The sequence below is a fragment of the Sceloporus occidentalis genome, unplaced genomic scaffold, assembly GCF_023333645.1.
Source record: "Sceloporus occidentalis isolate IW3139 unplaced genomic scaffold, rSceOcc1.0.p SCAF_46, whole genome shotgun sequence".
In the NCBI taxonomy this organism is placed as follows: domain Eukaryota; kingdom Metazoa; phylum Chordata; class Lepidosauria; order Squamata; family Phrynosomatidae; genus Sceloporus; species Sceloporus occidentalis.
The window spans coordinates 5,010,681-5,037,522 of NW_028317026.1; the positions used below are offsets into that span (position 1 = coordinate 5,010,681).

Genomic DNA, 26,842 nt, shown 5'->3' on the forward strand with positions numbered 1-26,842 from the left:
ACTAGCCTACAGACAGAAGTCTTCAAGGTGAATCTATAACCTTCACTTCTAGATAAAATATATTTTTTTAATTGCCAAATTTATTTTTCTTAATTTGTTAAAAGTTGTTTTATTGTATACACTTCACTCTATTTCTCAGTTTTATATTTATAGTTATTAGGGTAACTCTCTCGTGTTTCTCTTTAGACTGGGAATTTATATACACAACACATATTAATATGTAATTTGATTGAGCTCCATAGATGTATTTCAACATTCCAATTTTTTTGTGACTATGAGCTAAATAAAATACACCTGTCGAAATGAATCAGCTAGGCCAGTTAGTAGTAAAACTTTTATTCATTAAGAAAAACAAGCAATACTAGGCTATATAACAATGCGGTATATATATAATTAAAACGCATGTGTAATTAAATATTTGGGCCAAACCAAAATGTAAATTACAACAGACAAAATTTGAATATCCAAAAAGTCCTTGTATTGACCTTGGATATTTTGTATATGGCCATCATAATCCCTTATAGGTGCCTCTTGTCCAAAGTAAACACATATTGTTTGGAAAGGCTGTCTTCATAATTCAAATCTTTCCTAATTAATTACATTGCTTGTCTCTAGACAAATTAAATTTCTATGATACGGGATGTGCTTAAAATTGAATTGGCTGTTCAAGGTGAGCTTTCACAAGCTTTAATTCTAAGTGAATATGATGTTTTGAGTCTATGCGCTTACTTATCCACTTCTCTTATGAGATAAAATCTTGTTTGTGTTTACAAATGCCACCAGAGACTGCATTCAGCTGCACAGTCTACGGTCAACAATTACTCCGACATGCTTCTCCATGGAGGATTCCACCAATTAAATGCAATATTGTGATTTGGTTAAATAATAGTGAACAGCTGTTGGTAGGATATACTTTATTTCATACATGATTAATGTAGGATGAGCAGACGGTTTTCATTTATGAATTTCTCCTTTACAACCCTAGTTACACACGAGTTTAGAAAATAGGGCTGTGGATCCTGATAACTGGGAAAAAATACAGACAATTGCATTATTAGCACCATTATTATCTTTTCCATTGCAAATTAATGTACACCAAGCAAGTTGACAAAAACACTGGAATGCCAGCTACACGATTCAGTAAAGTCCATTTCTGAATTGTTACCAATTCAAAACAGATGAGTTTATTCCAACTGTGTAGACACACAGTGATATAAAGAGGGGGGAGAGACACATAAAATATTAAACATAAAGTTTCATAGGGAAAACCGGTATCTTTTTTTTTTTCTAGAGAACAGAGCAAGATGACAAGATTTATAGTTGTCTGGTAAATAATGAAGATATTGTTTGAGAAAGTGCTGTCTTACTATAAGTGTTAGGATCCTGGAATAATCTTCCAGCAGTTGCCACTGGAGCAAATAAGTAAAAGAATTTAGAAACCCCTGGATTTCATAACCTGAAGGGCACAGTGAAGAGTCATAAGGTTGATGGTTAGATGTATGGAGTCAGAAAAGGATTCATGAAGCAGGTAGAAGCTCAGGAGGTAGTAGCAGATAGCTGGTACAGAGCAGGCAAAAAGAGAGATAATGAAGTACCATAAAGGAAAAAATAATGATAATTATGCCACTAATTCTCAAGGTCCACACCGAGTGACTTATAGTCTGATATATATATATACATGTTAATTCTTCAGTTGAAGTGCTGGCTATATTTTATACATTCCAGTTAATCCACATATTTTGAAACAGAGCTTTTCTTACATAAATACAATATCTGTAAATGCAATACCTGTAAAAGAAATGTTCCGAGGGTTATGCTTGAGGAAGCAAACAATTGTTTAATCAGTCATTAATGATGTGTTGTATTAAACAGTGTAGTCTGCCTGTAGAGTCCACCCTGGCTATGGATTTGACCTTAAATGAAACAATATATGTCTTCATAATGCAATGTTGTACTTTAAGGTTCACGTTTAGCCCCTTGATCAACAATTCCTTTTGTTGTGGGATAATGTATATATCCACACTTAATGTACTCTGGTGACAAGGCAATAGATTAATCCAAATCTGTATTCCCTTACAAAACGCGCTACTGCCACCCACTGTGCCCCATTATATAAAAATCATCTTGAACAACTTTCGAGTTGCCTCAGATATCTCCGCATAATTTAATTTAAAGTGCCCCACCAGGGGAGAGTTGCTTGAATTAGTATCTGCAGAACAGGTGTTGCTGTACCAAATGCACAAAGCTTTGATTTGATTGAGCCTTTGGTGTGGTATTATTCCATGCTTTAAGACTAAAAGTATTTATCCAAGATGTCTTTATTGTATAGCACTCTCTTAAACCAGTGGCCTGTATTGTATGTTGTGACGCACAATTAAAGTACCTGACACTTGTATCCGTAGCAATAACCTTGCTTCAAGTCAGAGTAGTTTAGATTTACACATATTGGATTTTTCATTTATACGAAAAAAAGCAAACACGTTCCAGGACAATCAATAAACCAGAAACACTGTAGCACTCCCTAGTTGCCCTGAGGTAATAACACTTAATGAGAGTCCAGCACCGTAGGGGCACAGTGGTGACGCTGAAAGGTAAATGACAATTTGGTCCAGTCTACTCTGAAAACTTTTCGGTTCCTGTTTGGATTATAAATTGGTCACACTTTTAATCCACGGTAAAAATGAAGACACTTTTGTGTAAACTCCCGGCGAGTCCTTCACACCACAGCCATATCCCCAGGAGGTTACCCCAAAGACACTCCAAGTACCCCCTGAACGTTCACACACAAGAGGGCCACCGCTATCTCCTTGACAACTGTCCACGTGTTTCTGTTCTTCCAGACTTCCGGCACAAAGCATTCTTCCGGTAAACCTGCTTTTATATCTCTCCTCACAGGTCCTTTTTGGGAGTAATCTCACAGCAGCTTGCTGTAAAGTCCTTGAATACGCCCGTCCTACAAACATGAAGTCAACTTTCATTATTAACATTAGTTATACTATAACTTACTAAATTATATAAATTACAATATAAGTGACATACACTCCTCCTTATAAACCTTTCCTATATACGCACTTAGCTTTCTGCTGACCAGTAGCAGTGCCAAATAACTCCCAATCTGTATTATATCAATTAACCTGTATTAGGTTATAGGGTATTAGTTCTATGGACACAACCAGCAGGTCTTATTTGAGGCAGGGAAATCACTTAGGAACACCTAAGCATCATGTTTTTAGGAAGGTGCGGAACCATGGATTTCCTATACATGGCATTAGTATATTTCTACAGATTACATTAAAGCAAATAAACAAGACAATGGGATTTTTCTTCTCGGAACTCTTGTCTTGTATTTCCTAATCTTGGGGTGATATTAACTAATCTGCACGATGAATATTCTATACAGACTAATGGTACAAAATGTCACAAATGGAACTTTTCTTCCCAAGCGGTAGGTCTGTGATGTTCAAACAAAACCCTTTTGTAGTTTATTTACAACACTAATACTTGTACAAATATTTAATGAAAATAAAACACATCATTGGTTATGTGAGAAATCATTGTCACAAGAATATATTACCTGTGTCACCCCATCCTGTAATGTAACAGTTGCGTGCAGTTTTTTGCGGCCTTTCTCGTCTAAGAGGTAGACAAGCTGGTAGAACGTGGGTACTAAACTGTACACACTGATCCAACAATCCATGTAGTTTTATAAGTGCAATATCATAGTCACTACCATCAGGTCTGTAGTCTTTATGGATTATAATCTCTTGAATTCCCAAATCCTCTTCGTACTCCTCCACAACAAGCGTATGATAGTCCCCGACACGTACCACATAGCTACGGGTATTGTTACCATACCTAAAGAGACAATAGGTCATGAGTTATAACACTTTATCTTCAGTGATCACATTCGGAAATATTTAATAAAGTACATAAGCTTCTACATGTAGGCTCAACTTTCAACATTTCTGTGAATCAAAAGCCTATTTGTCTGATTCTGGAGCAAAATAACCAATATGGTACTAGTCATTCTTGGCACAAATGGGCTTATGCCAGCCTACATTTGTATCACGCCATTTAGCCTGAGGACAAGCAGAGGTTTGGACCCAAACAATAATTTGTCCTCTGATTTCCACTCATTTCAGATGATGTAGTCAACACTTAAATGCATACCCCAGTTTTAGATATATGTGTGTATATATGAGTATATATATAAATTAAGCTGTTTTGGGGTTAAGAGAAGCAGACACAGATCGTGCTATTTATTGGCAGGCACGTAGAAGACGACAAAACAGTAGCATTTCTGATACAATACTGGAATCTATAATGTGTTGGTGATAATTTAGTGTTCAGTTTGGCTGGCATCGAACCACTTCCAGGACCAAGAGAGGCAGGAAACAACTATATTAAATGCAAGGGCTTATAATAATACTTATTTGACTGCATGACGAATATCTATCCTTACTTTTAATACGCCAACCATTTGTGATCTGTCCTCATTATTTTATTTACTGTCATCACAATCTGTGTTTTAAACATGTCTACATTTTTTAATTGATGATATGACCAAATGGTATTAAGAAGCCTTTCCCTCCAAAGAAGCCTGCACAAACCACAAAAATATCCTTACACGTAAAGGCCAAGGGGTAAAAAAAAAATCCCAGCTAGTACTGACAGCCTGTCTTTGGAACTGACTCATCCAGACATCATTTAGGTAAGCGATTCCATGCACGGAATGCCAGATACTTCCTGTGTCTGGAGCAGATGTCATTGCCAGTTGACTACCTGCCAATCTGTCAGAGTGGGCAGCATTACTTCTGGGTTGGCATGTATAAGGCATGTCTAAAAAATAAATGCATTCATAAAATGTTACTCCTGTGTTTTCGAGGTGTGCTGTTATATTTTTTATTTAATATTATTCCTTTAATCTAGATGTTACAACAATATGTTAAATTATTGCTTGCTTGGAAGTGAAAAAATCCACAGGTTTGGATACTCCAGATGTACGGTAATTAATTGACAAGAACAAAGAATATTTCCATGTTCAACATATGTACAATAGAGAGCTCTTCTATAATGCTCTAGATTGTAAGCTTGCGAGCAGGGCCCTTTTTACTTAATGTATCGGTTTGTATTAGTCTGTCAATTCTCGTCTTGTCATATACCCTGAATATATGTATTGTAAGAAGCGCTGTGTAAATTGTTGGCGCTATATAAATAAAAGATAATAATATAGTATAATAGCACCTCTTAGAGTATAAGAATAATTCTCATAATCATTGATTTATGGATCTAATTGCAGCATCGGAAGGGCCAATTCTTAGTGACTTCTGCAAAATGGGCTGAGCTGCGGATTGCATAATGAGGTCACTCGCTCGAAATGCCCCTAGATTTAATATACACCATGCAGGAACTGGGTCCTTTAAGAAAAACAGGTTGAGTTCGCTATTTGCAATACATAGCAAAACTTAATTAACAGGCACACCAAAACATTTTTTAGCAAAAAGGTATGCAAATATACTATAAAGTGATGCCTCTCATATATAAATATTTGTGGGTTCTTTCTCCTAAAAAGTAACCCAGTTATCATGCATATCATGTGCTAGCAGTAACTTTATAAATCATGTCCAAAGTATATTTTAAGTAGTCCTTGGGTACCTGTAAAGCCTTATTCTCAGTGTGACATTACTGCAGCCCTATAAAAGTTATGTTTCTTCACCATTCTACAGAGCACTAATCTCATTGGTGCCTCTAATGCGATATGAGAGTGTTCCTTACTTGTAAAAGGCACAGTGAATAAGCCAGGAGGATAGTAGTGATTATTTGGGTCACACAGCACCATCACTCCTGTCAGTTTTATATTATGGATCCAGCATTCACATGAATTCTCTCATGGATAGAGATAAAATCTATATGACAATCCCTGTAGGTAAGAGAGTACCCTACACTGTACATATAATAATACCAAAATATATATATATATATAAATTCTTATATGCCAAATCCTAAATATTTAATTAATAATGATACTAAAAACAGATCATTTTTGTAAGTAGGTTATTTAGGGTTTAATAGAAATCTTATATTTTTCCATTTTGGTTTCTAATTGGAAAAAGAAAATCCTGGGAAAGTTCTATTTTTTTTTCTTGGCAAATATGAAAAAGCAATTGACTAGAAAAGTGATGTAATAATTTTGAGGAATTGTGTTCCAGAAAGGAAGAGTGTAGGAGAAGAGATATTATCTGCTAGGAAATGTTGCAGCCTATTATCTGTGACCAAATTGGCAGCGCTTTGGTTTATATGTGGATTGGGATTGCAATTTAACACTGGGCACCCAAGCAGCTGGTAATTGCTATCAGAATGGATATTAAGTCATCCAGAAATGTAATTAATACAGACAACTCTTTCTTCTCTGCATGTTCTGGATTAGCTGGCATGGTTATCTAATGTTGAAGGAAGGTAAAAAAATCAATCAATATATCCCAGTCGTAGATTGGAAAGAGCACAAAAAAACATACATATAATAATTTTTCACGGTGCGCTGCGTCTCATGAAAAATTACTTCTGTCATCAGGTAGTTATGCACAGCCTTGAAAATATTAATTTAAAGTAACTGGCTGCTAGCCAGCGTGAAGTCGTGGCAAAGGCTAAAATCAAATACACAAACCCAATGATAGGTAATAATTAAGGTGTTATATCCATGCAGTAATACTTTACAATGTCTGACCTTCACAGCACTGAGTGCTATATTTGGGAGACAGTACCAGTTGGTGAACAGATGGGAGATATTTTTTTGTGGAAAAAAGGAAAAGAATTGCAGCCAACTGAAACTACTCATCACTTAAACCACGGGGCTGGTCCTACCATACAGGCAACCAAGTCAACTGCCTGGGGGCCAGGCTGGTGAGGGCATGACATCATTTGGTGTATTTTATATTAAAAGTCACCAGTTTCCTATTCTTCACACATTTTATTTTGTATTCTGCATTCATTGTAAAAGCACTGCAGAAAATGCTTGTATAGTTATATGCTGGTATTATTAAAATGTAATAATAATGATAATAGTTATGAGATATTTTATCATCCAGTAATACTGATCAAGACACATAGCACAATTGTTGCAATTGACAAGGTTTCTTTAACTGCATGTTTGAGTAAAATAGACATAATGTGTATCAAATCTAATGCTGTACTGAAACAAATGTTTACGTCCGTTGTAACCTAATAGATATTAATGACAAGGTAAATCGAAGTCATAGAATTATTAGGACTTTAATTCATTTTGCCCTATGATGGAAGAAAATGAAAACACTCTATATCCTCGTTCCTTCTGACGTGGATCAGAACAAGTTTCTTAATAGATGCATCTTGAAAAACTGGTATATCTTGCTAGTGGTATTGTAAAATAAAATGTAAAGTAGCCAATGTAAATTAATGACGCCAGCAATGAAACTACTAGCTACTAGCTTTTCTATAATGATATTGAAATGTAAAATTACTAATATTTGTTGTTCGTGCATAACATAAAGCATTTGTTAATATTAACATAAGGGAGAGAGGCACCAGGAATAATAGGAGATGGCTGAAATAAAACATTTAGACTGTAATTGACATAAAATACTACATTCTTGTGTACCAAAGGGCATGTGACTTTTGGCAGTGTATTCTCAATTTATAAACACATTTCCTAAGAAATTGAACAGAAATCTTCCAAAAAAATGCTGACAATGTTTCTGGCTCTATAACTTTACATTTGTATATATTACATTTTGTTATGTTTACATTACTGGTTTGTATGCTTTTGGTTCACGGAAACAAAATAAAATTGGAGGAAAAGAGGAGTTTTGGAATGAATTGTCTATGCAGAAGCCAGATTTCTTTTGGCTCTATCCTTGATTCTAGCTCCAAAAGGAAAAATAAACTATTAAACCTAGTTAAATGCCTCCTGATAAAATAGATAATTAACTCTTAAAGTAAAAGAATACTACTTTAATGATATATCATTAAGGAGCAAAAACAGGTAGTTGCCAGATGTCATTTTTTAAAAGTTGTGTAGGCGATAAGTGACTGTGATTGAATGTTAACCCCACACACTTCAACTCATAGCCAATCAAACTAATCCCTTATATTTCTCTGTGTCCTACTAATAATGCATTTAATATCATCTTTACCCATACTTTTCCTTAAAGATGATGTTCTACAGTCAACTAAGGAAGGCAGCAGAAACATCACTCCTAGTGCTGCTAAATGCCCACGGCTTTCCCTGAAATAACTAAACAAAGCCAATTTTGCTTCATTCATAACTTTTGGAGTGAACTAGAAAATATCTTGTTTCCATAGAAACTAAAAACTTAAGAACAACACAGAAACCTTTATTTGATGAGACCACCAGCAAAAGGGGAAAAATGGACAACTCTCATAAGGTTTATTTGTTAATATTCTAGAGATTCCAAATAATGCTTTGTCTAAGTGAAACAGCGCCTTTGCAGCTATGTAGCGACAGCTATGGTGGAAGCCGACGATTTTCTGAGCAGCACTTAGTCCTTAGTAGCCTAGCAGCACGGCAGGACCTCCCTTTCACCTGTAATTTCAATCTTTACGGTACCTTGGCCAACAGAGCTAAAAACCTCACAGAACATTACAGAAATTCATTTTATTGTGATTTTGCCTCCACGGGCAGAAAAAATGCCACCACTTGTGGTACTTGTCAGTAGAATGGTTGACTAACATATATTAGCATGTAACCAATTAACAGTGTCAATCACTGTACTATATATCATATAGAGATCCAGGTTTGCTTACAGCTCCCTGCGGGCTCCTATTAGAACCTCTCGTTTTATACACCGTTTCAGACAAGTTTAATGTTGCAAAAATATTTTTTTTTGCCTGTCAATTCTATAATTAATATAATAATAAGATAATAAACAGAACAATAGGTTTTTATTTTTTTAAGGTTTGGACAAACTAATGTTTCTGAAAGCGTAATAAATCTCGATCTGCTTTAAAAGAGGGTTACATTTACACTCAAGGCTGGACAGGAGATAACAAGACGACCCTGGCACTTTAAGGCCAGCAGCCGTCCGATGACGTAAGTGCGGCCGACAGCTGGATAATCTCGCCTGCACGTTATGTTTTCATGCTCACATAGCTGGAGCAGCAGATCGGATGAGTGTGTGGTTCTTTTGGCCAGCATTTGCCCAGTATGCCAGATGGCCAGTTCGGGCCTATATCAAGCTTTAAAGAAGTGTGGTGATAAATGATCAACAAATTATCTACCCGCAGTTCTGCCAGTTTTGTATTTATGTCAATTATACCACAACAAAGTAGTAATATGTAGGATATTTTTAAAGTCATGACGCTATTAAAATGCCTGGGATGTGATATAAGGTTGGGGGACATTATATAAGTACAATTGATTAAAACAGTTTTGCTAAGAATTCTAAGAAGGCTATCAGAAGACTATTTCACCTATAGACAATTTTACACAATAAAGTGGGATACAGAAGCAATTCGATTGTTAAAAGCTGGTATTCTTAGTTTGACAAAAAGATTAACCCAACTCATTGTCTTAACCCTAGTCATTCTTCCACTTTTTTTTTCTGGGAGGCACTGAATCCATAAGAAAAATAAGGATTTGGACATTTTTCAAAAGCCCCACTAAACAAACATCCCTTTTTTCTTTGGAGGGCAATCGTGGTAGGCTGTATTCATTTAACTCTTTGGATGCTGAACAGTAGCAAGGAGGGCGGGAGAACTAACTACTAATTTTTAGTATGGCTCATTCCAGGCGCTAAGGAAAAATGTGTTGCAATGAAGGGCTCCATTGGCCCAAGAGTTTTATTTTCCACTAATATTCCACACATCTGGTTCACATTTATTGTCAAATGTCAGCCAAGTTCCTGCTAAAAATAATGTTAAAAGAATTTCTTGCATTTCCTATTGAAATCAAGACTGTGCAGGTATCAATATTCACAATTCTTTCAGTATAACATAGGACATTTATTTACACATTTTTTAAACATACATTTTACACATGTAAATAACTGCTGTTATAAACCATTGATAAATATTATCTCCAATATATGCATTTATCTCAGATGTTTTTATAGGGACTTTAAAGGACATGACAAAGGTTACATAGAATATTTAGAGTTTCTAATAATCACTGTTAAGGGAGTTGAGGATCACCTGTAAGAACCCAAAATGCATACTACTCCAGTTTGTGTAAATGTGTTTTGGTATTTATCTCTCTATGGGTGCCAAAGATAAAGAAAGTAGAAAGAAAATTAATTAATTTGGTAAAGGCTATATTTTTAGTGGCAAAATGAGTTGCAATATATTGCAAGCTTTCAAACCTACTTAGGTTTCTTCGTCGGGCTATTCTAGACCTCTACAAAACCTGGCATAACAAACCATAAAATATAAAACATAAAATATATTATTATTGTAATATAACATATTACACCCTAGATTGTAAGTGTGCAAGCAGGGTCCTCCTTACCTAATGTAACAGTTTGTCTTTGCCTGTCAATTCTAGTTTGTAAGAAGTGCTGTGTAAATTGTTGGTGCCAAAATAAATAAATATTAAATTAATAAATTATATTAATAATAATTATAATAATTGCATGAAACAACACATCTATGCATTAGTTTTCATTGACTATAATGATATTTGTTCTTTTCAGGGAAGAGAGTATAGTGTCATATTAAGCCATATCTGTATTATTGGAAACACAGCGTGAACATGTCAATGTACCTCTTAAAGCAGTGTGCAGCGGTGAGCACCCAGCAGCTACTGATAAGCGTAGCTCCACATAATAGCCTTCCATCACCATGAGATGATTTCAGCCGCAGAGCTACCTGCCAAGGCCAGCCGCCTCTGTGTGAAAACAAATAAGGATCAGGAGTTGAAAATGTCATTACGCGGAAAGTACGTTTCCAGGTCTGTTCCTGTGAGCCCATTATAGTAATAACACCTGTTGTAAACATTTCCAGTTGAGGTTATCACTGCTAAGTCACCGGTGTGTTAATGATGGCATCGCTTTCTTTAGACCGATATATATATAAGTTGTCACAGAGGTCAGCTGGAACTATGTTGGAAATGATTTATGAAGAACAAAACCTTTATCTATATAAAATGCTACGAGGCATGTTATGAAAGGAGTACTGTAGGAGTTATGTATAAGTAGTGGTTTCTGGAATCACTAATGACTTACTATGTATTTTCTGGCTTCACAAAAACATGGCACATCTGTGTTTCATATTACATCGTTGCTACCATTTCTGACCTTTTCACTTTGAGAACAATATATATGACAGTAATAGAATGGTAATATTATTCACCGAAAAAAAGGTAAGCAGATTTTCAAAAAATAGGTCTTTTGACTCTACAAATCAGCATGTTGCTTTTTGCTTGTACCAACTTTAGCATGGGTTTTGTCACGCCGCTGCCCCATGATTGATTTCAAAGTGTAATGTATGTATGTATATGCATGCTTTAATCCTAGTACAGATAAAACATGTCTGCATCATTTGATTTACATTTAAAAAATGCCTGTGGGCTTGTATTTGTGCACTGTATGTTGCATAATTTACCTTCTACTGGAGGTAAAAGCTGTATTTTTATTTGCCTACCACAGACAACACACTGAATAGAGAACCAACTTGGACATACAAAGCTAGAGGTTTTAACTATACAGACTGGTAGACTAGATCAGGAGACTGTGTTCCTACTATAAGTGAAATCAAGGATTTTTCTAGCTGTGCAAAAGGGTTTTCTAATGATACATTGGCCTTTTAAATTTAAACTTGGAGTAGCGAACACAACATGCCATTGGAAAACATGAGTGATGGTTGCTGATAAAAGGCCCCTGTACGCCTATGAAGATATTCCATAAAAAATCAGCCGTTTCCATCTACAATAGTCATTTACAACATTAACAAAGTCTTCACTGTATTTCTGATCCATTTGATGTTATTTTAATGGAGAAAGTTAGCATTTCTAAGTGACCCCAAATTTTTGAATGGTACTGTACACGCACACACACACACATATTTACACTGATATGTGCTGAGCCTAATTGATACTTCAACATAATTTGACAATGTCACCCATCATAATAGTGTAATTCAATTGTAATCATGTAATTTAGTATAAATTTACAAACCTTAGAGAATTTTGTCCACCAATAATACGTTTAGGTCGACGATGCAGTAACCTTGAGCCACAAACAAACGATGAAGTGTCTGCAATCAAAACAGAAAAGATCCACACAGAAAGCTAGCTGTATTACTTGGTCTGGGAGAACAGCGATTCTATATTTGCAAAGTAACAATGTTTTCTTCAGTGCATTTACAATAGCAAATATGTTTTGCACTATGAATAATGCTTAATGTACCCAAGGAATAGGATGACCAAGACCAGACAGGCACCATTATCAAACATCTCAATCACCCACCCCTTCCATTTGCTTTTCAGTACAGGAAGAACCAGATTAGTGACCTAGGGAGCCTCTTAGGTCATCTTTATGGCGGGGCCGGCACTAGGCATGACAATCATATAGACTTAAAACGACATGTAGCTACTAGCTAGTATTTCAGGATTCCTACTAAAATATGTTTCTGGAAAACGCATTGTAACTTTTCTATCCACCATCCTAAATTCCACATTTTTGTAAGTACATGCAGCATTTTAAATCTCATTCTTAGTACTGCAGGATGTATGGTCTTCCTTATCTATATTTGGTCCAGGAACACTTATTTGTCATGTGAGAGACTAGCAGGATTGATGGATTATTCTTAGACTTCTGAAAAGCTTCTGCATGTTTTTGTTGGTTTTTTTAAAAGGATTAAAAGTAAGGTTTTCCTGCTTAAAATTGTTGAGAGAGAAATTAATATCTAGTCTAAGTGGAAAAGCGCCTGTTAAATTATACGACAAACTACAGCTAAAATGTATTTAATGTTGCAAAAACTGAACTTGGTTATTATAGTTTCTCATATCCCAGTTATTCAAACAAAAATTGTATGAATGTGCCCTTACCTTTAATCCCACCTGCTGTTGTTTTTTTGCTTAAGTAGTCACAAATCACACCAGCATCTTCGCTATGTCGACAGTTGTGTTTTCCAATATCTTGCTTAATGCAGTCGGCCAAAGACCTTTCGTTTCCCGTACACTTCACATTATCTACATGGATTGGGCCTTTTCCTTCTCCAAAATAAGCCATTGCTCTGGCTTTTGCTGGACCCCTAGAATTAAATTACAGTATAAGCACCATTAGTTGTTTAAAAAAAAAATCCTGTGTCTGTACATGGCTGGGGGGCTACATCGTTCTAATGCTCTAAAAGTTCAGCAATAAAAAATATGTCAGTGTAGATCATTTCATTTCAGACAATCTCTGCTACAACCCGACTATCCACTGGGTTTGAGTTTGGATGTGTCCCTCCAGGATTGAGACCCTGCTGAGTTTATTTTGGGTTGACTTTGAGCTGCTAAAATTGGTTCATACCCAAGTACCCAGTAGGATTTATCTTGGTGAATTTACTAATGTGGTTAATTACACTTTATAAGCCGTACTAACTTTATAGGATGGTCTAGTGACTCTACCATTCTCTAAAAAGATCAGATAACTATATAGGTAACATGCTGCGTGAATCCTTGGACAAAAGAATAGAATCATACCAAGCACATATTTTAACTACCGCTTGTTTCCTTTTGTCAGCGAATCAAATAACTAACCCCAAAAAATGAATTTAGCGTTTTTTCCCCCAAAGTCTACTATTCCCACTAGTCAGACAGAATCATGCTCAAAACCAAAGACAATAAAAAAGATGTGTTTTTTTTCCCTCCCTATTACTCTCCGCGCAGAGTTGGATTTATCATGTCTGTGCGTTAATGTGACACCTGGGAGTAATAGGACATAAAACATTGTCACCAGCTGTCATTTCAGGTTATTAGCACATCAGATTGCAGTATAAAGTTTCCCAATATAAACCAAGCAGTCATATGAGAATTCAGTACACACTGGTATGGGCCAGTATTTACCCTTTCAGTGCCAGAGGGTTAACAGACTGCTATGGAAGGAAATGTATTTATGATTTATTTTGCTTTTAGCAGATCTGTAGGAGAACATGTAACACGCTGTTCCAAAGCACTATATGGCATTAATGTCATCTATACACCTACTTACACTTTGCAAGCAATAATGCCACAAAACACTAAATATTCATTTTTGCATATTAAGCACATTAACCTTAACAGAGCTATTGTTTTATTATTTATTCTTAAATCTTAATCATATAAAATCAACAGAGAAAGTCTTAAGAGGCATTTTCGCTTTCTATGGCAACAACACCTGTGCATTCTTTGCTGTCACTTGACAATGTTGTGTTCCGTCAAAAAATATTATTAAGGCAAAATTCTACCTATTTAAAGAATTATTTCTGAGTAGAGTTTGAGTTTTTTACAGCAACTAAATGACTAAATGACGATTTTAGTTGACGTTTTTGTTTTGGATTTTTTGGGAAAATAAATATGGTTGGGGGGGGCCTAAAGTACAAGTACATTGTTTCAAAAGTTGTGAAAAAAATATGTTACTACCCCAGGCAAAAACAAAAACAATCATTTGCTCATTTAGTTGATTTTTTGGTGTTACTATGATCAGTTCTATATTGTGCATGTATATTGAGATGTTAGTCCATTAGTGGGTTTTTTTTTTAAAAAAGAAATGAGTACTGTAATATAAAATTTATTTTATATATATATATATACATACACATACACAAAAATAATACTTTACTTAAAGGTTGTAAGTTTTTTGGGAAAAACTAATTATAAGAAAACACTGTGTTTTAAACAATGGCTTTAAATCAGGTTGATATGGTACATCTCACCCATCAAAGTAATCACTGCAATAAAGAAGAACACTGCCATCTCCCTTAACAGATGTGGAATACATCATTTTGTTTTTAGGAGCAATGACATACAAGATCCATTTAGAGTCACTCATGTCAAACCTTTCACCGCCGATCTTTAGGCTTCCTGCCCAAATTGGCTTAGTGTTGTCAGACTTCAGACATTATGTAATACAACAGATAATGAGTGCGTGATCTCATGTGATGCTTCACTGCATTGTGATTAGATATTATGATGCAGTTAAGATTTTAATAGCTCTTTTCAATTTAGAAGACAGGACTTTTATGTGATCTACATTTTTTTTGTAGCTCAGATTCATACAATGACATTAAGGGCTCACCAATAATAACCATCTCAAGCCTGAAAGAATGAAATAACGTTCTAAACATTGTTCTTGAACTACAGTTTAAAACTATTATTTCGTAAGTTTTTTTTTTTCCATACATTAGTAATAATTATTAAAAGAAACCATATGGAAAATGAATTGACATACAAAGAGTTGCCTTAGGAAACCCTATATTCCCAAAGTGTATGAAACTCCACTCTTGACTTCCTGCTGATAGTACAGCACCGAAAGGACATTTTTCATTCACAATGTAGATAAAATTTTAAACCGCAAGGCAAAGTTAAATATAAATACTTTAAAACCTCTCCCACTGTGAAATAGAAATGTATTGCAGCAAGGAAATGTGCTAAACAAAAGCACTACTAAATTCTAGCAGATCCAAATTAAACGTAGCGACTGCATTACAATCAGCACCTGCTTGGTTTTTAAAGGTTGTTAGAAAAACTAGTGGCAAAATAAGAACTGAACTGATATTCAAAAATGTTAGTAAGATAAAATATTTAGGTTTGTTTTGTACAGCTGACTTGGTTGCTACTATGTCTAAGAACAAAAAGTCACGATACTAAAATACAAAAAAAGTGCAGAAATATAGTTATATGTCTAAAAAGCCATTATACATATGTTAAAGAACAAAGAAGAATAATAAGGGGATTATATTAGTATCATAAATAGTGCCTTCAGTAATCTCTCACATTTTCCAAAATTGCTGTTTTTTCTAAAAGTTATAGATTAAAAATTGTAAAATAAGTAAATAACGTATAAATGGCGTAGGCATTCAGTTTACATTCAGTGCCATTTTCTCTCTACAGAGCAGACATCACATTGAAACAGTTGAGCCAAGCTGCTCTTCAGAGTCTTTCATACATAACAATGGGAGGTTGATAGAGAGATATCAGTTGCATTTTTAGTTTAGTCTTACTATAAAACTTTATTGTGCTTTTTGGAACTCGCATATTTTTAAATCTACAAACATTATAGCCATCTTTAATAGAAAGGGTCCTGAGGCACGCTCTCTGTGAGCACCTCAGCCCAACCATACGTGATTAGATGTGGAGGTCTGTTAAGCTACCAGGTCAGCTCTTCAACCTACCGCTTCAACCAAATTACAGCTGCCTTAGGCCTCTAAAGTAAGCATGGGGCCAGGCAGCTAGCTATTTGGCCCTCTGGCTAAAGACAATACAGACAAGCATAGGCTGCTTACTACTCCTTACGATACATAATTATGTTGTGTTACTAGCAACTAAGCAGTCACAAACGTTATAAATGCATCTACAGTGCCTCTTGCATCATTGGCACAATTCATACATCCACTGGGATGTTTCCTCATTTTCCAGTTAAGGTAGAATAATATATGATATGGGTCCTAAGCCTTAATGGACAGAAAAAATACTAGACCCCAAAATTTGAAGAAAAAAAATCTGGAGAATGGACATCAGTAAATGCAATATCTCATCGTATTTTAAAATTCATAAAATAACTATAAGAAGACTAAAGTGTTGGTTTATAGATTAAGGCGTTTTTGAGTAATGATGGGCGGTGGTTTGTCTTTTAAGACGGTTTCATGTTCTCTTACAGTTCTCAAGAGATTCGGTAATGATAAAGATATACTTTGCTAAAAATCATTAGTCTTACTTGTAGCCAAGCTGCCGACACACAACAGACGCATCTTTGTCAGTCCATCCATCATCACAGATAGTTCCCCACTGGCCATTGAGATAAATCTCCACACGCCCTTCTTTCTTTGTCTCCCCATCCATTAATCTCAGAGGAGGACCTAAAATGACAGCAATTGTGATATGAGGACAGATGCATTCAGAGCACAAGATAGCAGAGATGTGTGTGCGTTGAAACCATGTAAACAGAGGAAACTGCTTGAGGTTTGAATTGGTTTACACTTCAAAATGTCATTCAGCCCTTAATTGTCTTTGAATATTTTGTCCCATGAATTAAACAGGAAATGTGGTTTCCGCATCAAATTTCAACACTAACCCTGCAACTTTGACCAGACGGTTACATAATAAATTACCTAAAGGATATGGATCGCTGGAAAACCAAATATTAAACAAAAAAGCACCTACAAAACCACGAGAGCAACAAAAAAAAAGGTTAATAAGCCAATACAACTTATGTCTATCATTCCGCTATTTCCACCATTCTCCAATGCATGTGAACGTAGTTTAATAGTTAGTAAAATATGTAAGCTTAAATACTAATGTTCACGTATATAGTAAAAGCATGTGTCAGTTAATCCTCTGTGGTTAAAGGCACTGTTCCTAGCCCTGCAATTCACATTAGTACCAGGGAAATTGAGGTAATGAACTGTGGAAATATAAGCAGACCTCGTTTTAAGAAGACCTGGCCTTGCAGATACTGCATTCTATGGGATATTGGTGGAGGCAGGACAGATGGTCCTTGTCTTTGCAGACAGATTGAATACTTTGTCCTTATTACTCTTTGGCTGGATAAACTGTTTCAATAACCTAAGTTTATCTATCAAAGTCACACATAATTATTGCCCTTATTATTTCTCGGGAGAGAGAAAACCACTTATGCTGGGACTACAATACCAGTAAATGTGCACAAGAAACATCTGTAATTGTTATCTGTCGCAGGCTTGGTAATGTAATATTTTTTTTATTTTATAGGAGGCAGCTGCGTGGTTCTGTAAGATACGGGGCCATCAAATTATAAGCAGCTGCTATAAAAAGGGGATTACACCTACTCTTCCCCTCTTTGCAGCTAATTTTATTTATATTCCAACATACCGGGATTTATACATGCATATTTGCAAAGTAATGTACAGACTGCCATCACTAAATCTTCCAACTGAACAGATTATGAGCTGACGAGGTTTGTTCTATAACATAGAAACAAAGTTCATAGAAAACAAGAGCAATAGGTTCCCATTTGGTGGCAGTTCTGGAACGCGCTATACTTGACGTAATTAGCGGACGGTGTAAATCTGTTCCAGGGAGTCAGTCAGGCAGAAAATTGGCAGCCTGCAAATCTCTAGGGTCTGATGAGTGGCTGTCAATCATTTCTTGGTTGTTTCACTTGCATTACAATTTGCCTCGAAACCCAGCTGTTCTAATAGCCTATCGTTTTCCATCTCCGCCGCCTTCCAACTAAGGGATGCTGAATAAATGTTCACATTTACCCATAGAAATTGTAAAATTAATCATTGACCTGCACGCAGGAAAATTTATATTCATTGGGAATGAAAAGCAGAAAATGCCTACCAATCCGGTAATTAAATTATCAATGTATTTCAACTGCTATTGTTAAAGGTGGGCCATGCATTTGGCAAGCTGGTATAAGACTCAAGGGTCCAGCAGTGTTCACGACATGATAGAAACATAAAACTCCACATTGGCTCTGCATGTTGATCATTAGAAAAGCCTTTTGCAATTATATTAGCACAGCTAGAAATGTCCTCCTTTTCCATGAAAACAACTAAGTGACCCCAAACTTTTGAATAGTGTAAATATATATATATATATATATATATATATACACACACAGAGACTCAAAAAGCATGGAGCTTTTAAGAAACACTATTAAAAAAGGCAGCCCCCCAGGCACGTGTCTGCATTGCCTCATGGGAAATATGGCCTTCTGCTCAAATAGTGTATGCATTAAGAAAGCAAAATGAGAAGCCAAGTGCAGCTGACAATACTCTTGACATTACTGCATCAATGATTTGGCAGGGAGACCTTGAATAACAGCATAATGTTATCTTTATTCACATTCAGGCCAGGCCCTGTTGTAAACCTCGAGACACACCAAAGATTATCAGCCGTGGTCTTCCCAGATGTTAAATCCCCAACCATGGTTTGTATGATTTTATAATATTTCAAATATACAATGTCCAATATGACGCAAAATATTTGTATAGGTATAGAAACATGCACGGTTATTTAGCTTATTGTATGAACAGCTCTTACCTATAATTAGTATAAAATGTTCTAGCTCTTGTATATGCAAATACAATTTATTTCAGAAAGCTGTATAATTTATATGTTGGGGTTAGAGTATGAGGAATGTGCTGGATTTCAGTGGGAACAATGCAATACATGTGTAATAAGTCATAACATAAATATTCCCATCATGGTTAATGGTTTATTGTGGTGTTATGGTTTTTTTTCTGGCAGTACACTCTGTCCTTGTATACATCTTGATTTTTGTCTTTTCCTAGTTTTGTCAAAATGTATTTTGCGGCCTTATGGCGGTAGTAGAAATAAATGTGGTGCTTTTGTTAGTTTTATGGAAAGTTTCGTAAAACATTTAAATTTTAAATACAATAACTTTATACCACTATTGGGTTTACATTTATGTTTAGGCTCAGCTAGTGTTCTGCATTGGCCTGTTTACTCATCTCCAGAAGTACAATTGTGCTTATTCATTGTTACACAAGCTCTCAAAATGGTATGTCCATTCCCTTCCACGTTTGGGTGAATTTAAAGAAAAATGGCTAAATTGGGTCATTTTTGATGATATGGACTGTCACATCACATTTTTTTTTCGGGTAAGATCAAATTACCAAATAGAAATACTTCACTGGTGGATATTGGATGTAGAGCTAGCCCTTACATGGGTCTGAGTGGGTCCATAAGGGTCAGCAATCAGGGGTTGGTAGGGTGGTGTCACCTTGTGTGTGTGTGCAGTCCATCACCCCGCCAGCTCTCTCCACAGGCAAACTGGACTTCCCACCTCTGGAGGAGCAGGGATTGGATGGAGAGATCATGGATAATAAGAAGGGGAGAGACAGGGACAAAAAAGGAGCGATAAAGTGAAAAAGGTGGAGAGATGAAAAGAAAGAGGAGGAGAGATAAAAGAAAGGGAAAATATAAATGAGAAAGGGGAGAGGTAGGAAGAAAAGAAAGAGATCAAATGAAATAAGAGATGCGATAAAGAGAAATAGCAGATATTATATAAAGAAAAACGGGATAGAAAATGAGAAAGGGGTGTTCAAAAAAAGGGGCTTGATATGAATTTTCTGCATGATTTTGAGGGCGAGATATTTACTTTCATTTAAAAAAAATGTATGTGGGGGTGACAGCATTTCATCTTTGGACCCGGGCCAATAACAAGGGCTGGCCCTGATTGGATGACTTGCAAAAGCTGGTTTTTGGATTGTAAGGCAAGCATTAAACAGTGTAATTGTGTTTTTTTCTCATTTATATATCTTAAGAAACAGATTCACAGATGCACCCTATTATAAGCTTCACATACAGAACACGCAAACTGCAAAATATGGTTGTTTTTCTCTCTCTGCAACATGTAAAGGCTTCACGTCTACTTGTATATACTGTAGCTAATGATCTTACTGTGATTAATCTCACTCGTATGAGTCTGTTACCTGTGAATGACCTGTGATTGTCAGTGTCGGGGTGGCAGGTGATGTGGACGTCCTCCTGATGGCTGCAGTCATTCTTCCCCCAGTCTTTCTTAGAGCACTGGACAAAGGAGGACTCCTTTCCTGTGCAGCTAACATCATCCAGCCAGATAACTCCAGTGCTTCCTTCAAAGCGATTTTCTAATGCATTCTTTCCATGCCTATGAGTGATTTAACCAAATATTCATTTATAAATATACAAATTCAATATTATGTTTTTTGTTTATGTGAATTTTGGAGGAGGCCAAGAATGGTAAAAAAAAACAAACATATAATTATATATATATTTATGTTTTTTCATAGTCTCTATACACACATCACGGCACAAGATGTCATATGTTGCTGAACTGACATGACCTTAAGGTATGGGAGGAAAAAATAAGATAATGAATTTGGATGTAACTATATAAAAAAAGAAATCTGATGGCAAACAGTGATCCCTTACATATCTGCTTGTTAGGTAGATAACTTGAAGCCTGTGAAACTCATGAATGATGTGTGGAAATAATAGAAAAGAAAGCCCCAGCACAGCGCACACATGAGTAATGGCGTGTCAAAACAGCACCTCGTAACGTGAAGGCTCTTGGTACCTTTCGGCAGCCCCATTACTCCATCATGTTCTGACTGAAAGCTTCTGGAAACGTTTATGGGGCTTGTTTCCATACATATTAGATATCATCTATGTTACTTTCATAAAAAAGTGCCTCTTCATTTCCAGATGCGAGAGTCCTGAGGTCTATGAAATGGTTCTGATCTTCACAGTCCTCTTCCTCTACACAAATGTGAAGTAAACGTGTATTTTGGCTGCCAGTAATCTCTTCTGCAGTGCTGACAATCATATTATAACAAATGGACTTAATATCCTGTGCCAATGAATAATTACTTCATACTATGCATATACAGTATAACGCCTATAATGGGTTTTTCAAGCTCCTGTTGGTACCAGGTGATACCAGACGAGAATCTTACATCGCATTGTTCTTTGTACAGGGTTACCAAAAGGAAAAATGGAAAGGAGTTCTTAGCTTTGCCCTCCTGGTACAAGTTTGTTCTTTATGTTTTTTTTTAATTCATCACAGTTTCTGTTGTCTGAGCATGATACAAATAAATATAATAATTAGTCTACCTCAACACTGAACATATGAAGACATATACACTGACAGCTGTAGCAAATGTTTAATGGAATGATACAGCCTCATAAATAGGCATGGCATAAAAATATAGTATTAGTATATTATAGTATGTGCATTCCTCCACCTGTACCCTATACATTGATTGGGCCCTATTTAAATCTATAGGGACCATTCATGTCAATAGAGGATGTATCGTGCAACTCTCATATAACTTGTCGTATCAAAAGCAGGAAGCTCTGATGTTTTTTTTATGAAACCCTTGGATAAATGAGGAAATATATTTTTATCTGACTATGAAAATATGTGATTCCTGAATTTGAGGAATTTGGTGACATAATACACTTAACAATGACTTTACAAGAGATTGTAAATATATCACTGAAGATGAGTTTAAATTCAGGCTACTCGTAAAACCAACAATAGCTACTTTCTATTGTTTGTCAAAAATTCATAAGGGTAAGGATAATCCTTCTGGCAGACGATAGTCTCAGGAAACCAATGTTTAACCCAAAATGTATTTATACCATTCTTTCAATGTTTTCCCTCTTTTTTACATGATACTATGGTTACAACTGCACGTTTTAAACAGCTCTGTATTACACCTAATGGCTATCTGGCTAGTTTAGATTTAGAATCTTTTTATAGTAACATTCCTCACAAGACATTTTTTGGAGTCAGAGGACAATTTTACAGAAGGCTATACTGATTTTTTTGTTGGATCTCTTACAGTTTGCGTTGACTCACAATTTTTCTTATTTATAGGCCAACTGTTTTTTTTTTGTTAATGTTTAAAAAAGGCATATATGAGGGTTCTGCAGTTTGATCCTTTAAAATCCCAAATAATGAAAAAAGAAGATATCTCATATGCTATATTGGCTCATATGATAGTGGTTGGGAGAAGGAGAGAGATATATTAATGAGATATTGGCCAATTTTGACCACAGATCCTTCTAATCCTGATTTACAAAATGAAGACCCTATCACCAAAAGCGTTAACTTAAGATTTTAAGTATACCTCATTTCTTAAAGAATAGGCTATATCACATTTATATATAAATGTGTATGTTTGCATAAATAAATATATCTAATTACTGGAATTATTTATTATCTATAGATATATATTTAGCCTAATGACTTTAATTACATGGATAATTCATACATGATTCTATGATAAATTGGTAGGTACCTTCATGATATGCTACGAACAGAACTCTGAATAAAAGCTTTGTATCTGCTAGTGCTACGGTGGTATATTGTTTAACATAAAAAAAGTTATAAATGGATGTAACCTATGAATGGCATGCGATAAGTGAAAACACCAGTTACGCAACTGTGGGCGGTGCTTTAGTTGCCAAGGTGGTCATATAATTATTAAATATTCTGGGAAGCCACTTGGCGCTTTTACCCCGACAAAGCCGATATTCATATTGGCAAAATGCACGGCAGGCGCATCTCTTGTTCCTTATCCATTCACAATTTACCCTCATTACAATTTTGTAATCAGGGTGGTCACGTAGAGGCCACTTGGAAACACTAGATAGCACAGATGTTAAACAGGATGTACCCTTTTAATTGCCTAATATTGCCGTTATTTAAGTATTACATATTATTCTTTCCCATTACATTATTCTACTATTTGCTGTACCAGGTCAGTTTTGACTGTCAATAGAGGAGCACATTGGGGGTGTGGTGGGCAGCCAGGTGGCCAATTAACACAGCAGAATAGAACATATCTGGGATTGAACATAAAACCTCGAGGGGTCTACATAGAAACGAGGTCCCATAACAGATACACAAAAAAAGGATCATGTTGTAAAAGCTGCATAAAATCCTTGTTAAGTAAGACATGTTTTGGTTGGACTAGAGTAACACACAAGGCTTCTGGTAGTGGCTCACAATGTCAAGGAGCAATTGTCATCTTTGCTAGTCCTCCTCTGTAGCTTTAGAAAGTGAGTTTGGGATTAAAAGGTGAATTGAAAATACTCATTTTATGTCCATCAGTCACTTGATTCACAACTACTGAGGAACTGTGTCACATTTAATACCAAATATTTACAAACTAGATTGTCTTGGTTTTGGTGACTAAATAATTATCCGACCTCTGTCCTCTATTGTGATCGGAAATTGTAGGTTGATAATTACGTAAAATGTAGTTTATTTTTCATGTGTTCCCCTGATTAGCAAGGCCAATATCATTGAAACATTTCCTTTCTATGAGCTGCACAATTCCAGTTCCCAAAAGTCTTATATCTGTGCCTGACAGCAAGTAGTTTAATTGCTATTGAGGAGACTATGTTAAACCTGGGGTATCCAAAAATGTTGCTGGGGTATCCAAAAATGTTGCTGCCTTTTGTAGAGGCCCTGTCAAAGCCCAGACCATAACCCATTATAGATTATGTGAAATGACCTTGAGAGAGAGACATTCACACCAGACATCCTAGGAATATGGCAGAGATAAGCAGTGCTGTAAGGAAGTAGAGTCTAAAATCCCTCCAGAAAGTTGTGCAGGTCTGATCTGCAGCCACCGGAAGCCCTTGTTTGAAGTTATTGCTGCCAAAGGAAGATAGACCAGTTTAAATCACTGTGAATGTTGAATGGGTGTGTTCAATAAAGATTGTGTTTGTCTATACTTAGATGTAGATCAGATCATGTTTATGAACAACTAATGCAGAAAACCAGGTAATTCCAAGGGGTTTGATTACTCTTTCTTGCCGCTACACATTACAGTGAAGTAATAATATATGATTAAACAAAATACTTGATCGACCATTAAAAAAATAGCAGGTTTCCAGAGTACTCCTTGGTGCAGACAGCTAGATATATTTGAAAACAGCCAGTTTTCTTTTTCCTTAGGGAACACTGGTTATAGTTGTATTATTACCAATATTATTTATTGATTTATTTAGGACCATCATATTCCACAGCTATGTAGACTAGGTAAACAGGACATAACAACTAAGATACCACATAATGATTTAGAAACAGAAAAACATACATTACATAAATACAGAAAATTATTCTGCTGCTTCGAATTTCTTGTCATAGGAGCAGCTATTAAACATACTAACATAACGTGGCTGGTACGCCAGCTACACCAAGGAAGGTAAACCCTATACATTTTTATTCTATCTACTCATTATATCATAGAGACCCAGAGAAGCTTACTTGAACCCAAGCTGGCGACACACCACCTGTGTGTTCAGGTTGGTCCACCCATCATCGCATACTGTTCCCCACTGTGCCTTATAGAAAACTTCCAGGCGTCCTTCATGGCTACCTTTACCACCTGCAAGCCTAATAGCACCATCTGCATGAAAACACACAGAGAACATCATTACTACAGATTCCAGCAGCATGATAATTTTATTGTTCACTGCCTTGTAAAAAATTTTTTAAAAGTACTGGAACTAGAGGGCATCATTTTGTTAAAGACTATGGACTAAGGAATTCTGATAAGCACAAGAAGCTAAACATGAAGAGTGACTCTCAACATACATTAGTTGCAAAGAATATTTTTTTAAGCATTAAATGAAAGTTCCATTCTCACATACTGTTTCCAGAATTAAACATTGTTTACCAACAACAATAAAACAAAGAATAGTCACTTTTGTTGTGTACAAACTTGATACCTGCCAGTGGTGTGCAGGACACTCCTGCATCTTCTTTGTGTCCACAGTTGTGTTCTCCCCATGGACTCCGCTGACACTCTTCTATAGAAAGTTCATTCCCCGTACACTGAACTTCATCCAGAAGAATTGGGCCTACACCTTCCCCAAAGTGAGCTTGATTCCATGCCTTAGCAACACCCCTGTCAATCAAAGAAACATTAGAAATGAAGATTTACACATGTTTAGCTGAGAGCTGGTGAGCTCATCCTTAAGAAACCTTCAAAGATAAAGCGTGTGAGCAAAAATACTAGCAAAGTGTGTTTACATGACATGACCCATATATAAGAGCATTGAATCCTAATTTAACAGATACAGATGAGGTCTTTTATAGATGGAAAATTGTGAAATCAAAATTCATTTATTGGCAGAAAATTGCTCAGCAAGAACAGATCATTAAAACAGACCGTGACATTTTCAGCACACAATATCGCATACACTAATTCTGTTTGTTTTTGTAAGAAAATGCCAAATACATCTTATATGGTCCTGCGCGCTTCACAACTCTTTCAACGCATGGAATCATGCCTTAGGAACATAGAATTTCACAGCAGATGAGAACTATTCTGGATGCTTAGTCTGCCAATTAATATACGTATATCAGTATAGACATTGGCTTCCTCATTTCTGAAAGCCCCAATGGAACATTGTCTCCAACTATACTTTACCAATAAATTATGCCAGAACCGTTTCTCAAAAGAGCAACTATCTGTTTGTAGGATCTCCGATACAACACATGCTGCCAGCTAAAAGACGTAATCCTTAATTACACATCAACACCCTCTGCCTGGATTTAACAGTCTTTATGAGCTCATTTGCTCGAAATATTCATGAAAGGCGCGTGAAGTAGGACTTAACACATTCATTGAGCGCTGTCAAAACTGCTGTCTGAAGAAGACTGAAGTGAAAAAAAGCGAAGGTCAAATTAGCACGTTTATGGGAAATGAAAATCACAGCAGAGTGTACAACACAACAGATCCTTTTCAGTTGCATAAATGTGTAAAAAAAACCAAAAATCCGATGGCAGCAAACCATGTAAAAAATGTGTTGATTGCGTAATATACTATATCAAGCTACTTCTAAACAACAACCTTTAAAAAAAAAATTATATATTGGCAACATATTAGAGCAGACTAAATATATATTGAGACAGTGATGTGAGTGAGAGCAATAAACATACGGATGCATAATTAAATATTACACGGTGCAGATCGATGGCACTTTCTGATGAAGTGATGGCTGGTGGAGGTCTTTAGAAGTCTATAACAATCAATTAAAACTACTGTAAATTAATGTATATTTTATTTATTTGCACCTGGTAGGTAGTTGCTGATGGGAAATTGATTTGGTGATGATGGCCCTGTAATGTTGAGGCTCAGCTTCCATTTAGTGAAA

The 26,842-nt window shown here is 35.9% G+C and overlaps 1 protein-coding gene across 1 annotated transcript in view; it reads right to left on the reverse strand.

The window, feature by feature from the left end:
• Nucleotides 1–2,645: 2,645 nt before the first annotated feature.
• The window catches only part of LOC149289359 (neurotrypsin-like), a 40,642-nt gene continuing 16,445 nt past the window's right edge, over nucleotides 2,646–26,842 (reverse strand). Inside the window, exons 5-13 of the mRNA XM_089490741.1 lie at nucleotides 25,412–25,590; nucleotides 24,948–25,089; nucleotides 20,614–20,810; nucleotides 16,887–17,028; nucleotides 13,037–13,242; nucleotides 12,165–12,243; nucleotides 10,754–10,876; nucleotides 3,575–3,855; nucleotides 2,646–2,953 (exon numbers count right to left, since the gene is read on the reverse strand). Of these exons, the coding sequence (XP_089346867.1) occupies nucleotides 2,646–2,953; nucleotides 3,575–3,855; nucleotides 10,754–10,876; nucleotides 12,165–12,243; nucleotides 13,037–13,242; nucleotides 16,887–17,028; nucleotides 20,614–20,810; nucleotides 24,948–25,089; nucleotides 25,412–25,590 (1,657 nt within the window). The remainder of the gene's footprint in view (nucleotides 2,954–3,574; nucleotides 3,856–10,753; nucleotides 10,877–12,164; nucleotides 12,244–13,036; nucleotides 13,243–16,886; nucleotides 17,029–20,613; nucleotides 20,811–24,947; nucleotides 25,090–25,411; nucleotides 25,591–26,842) is intronic.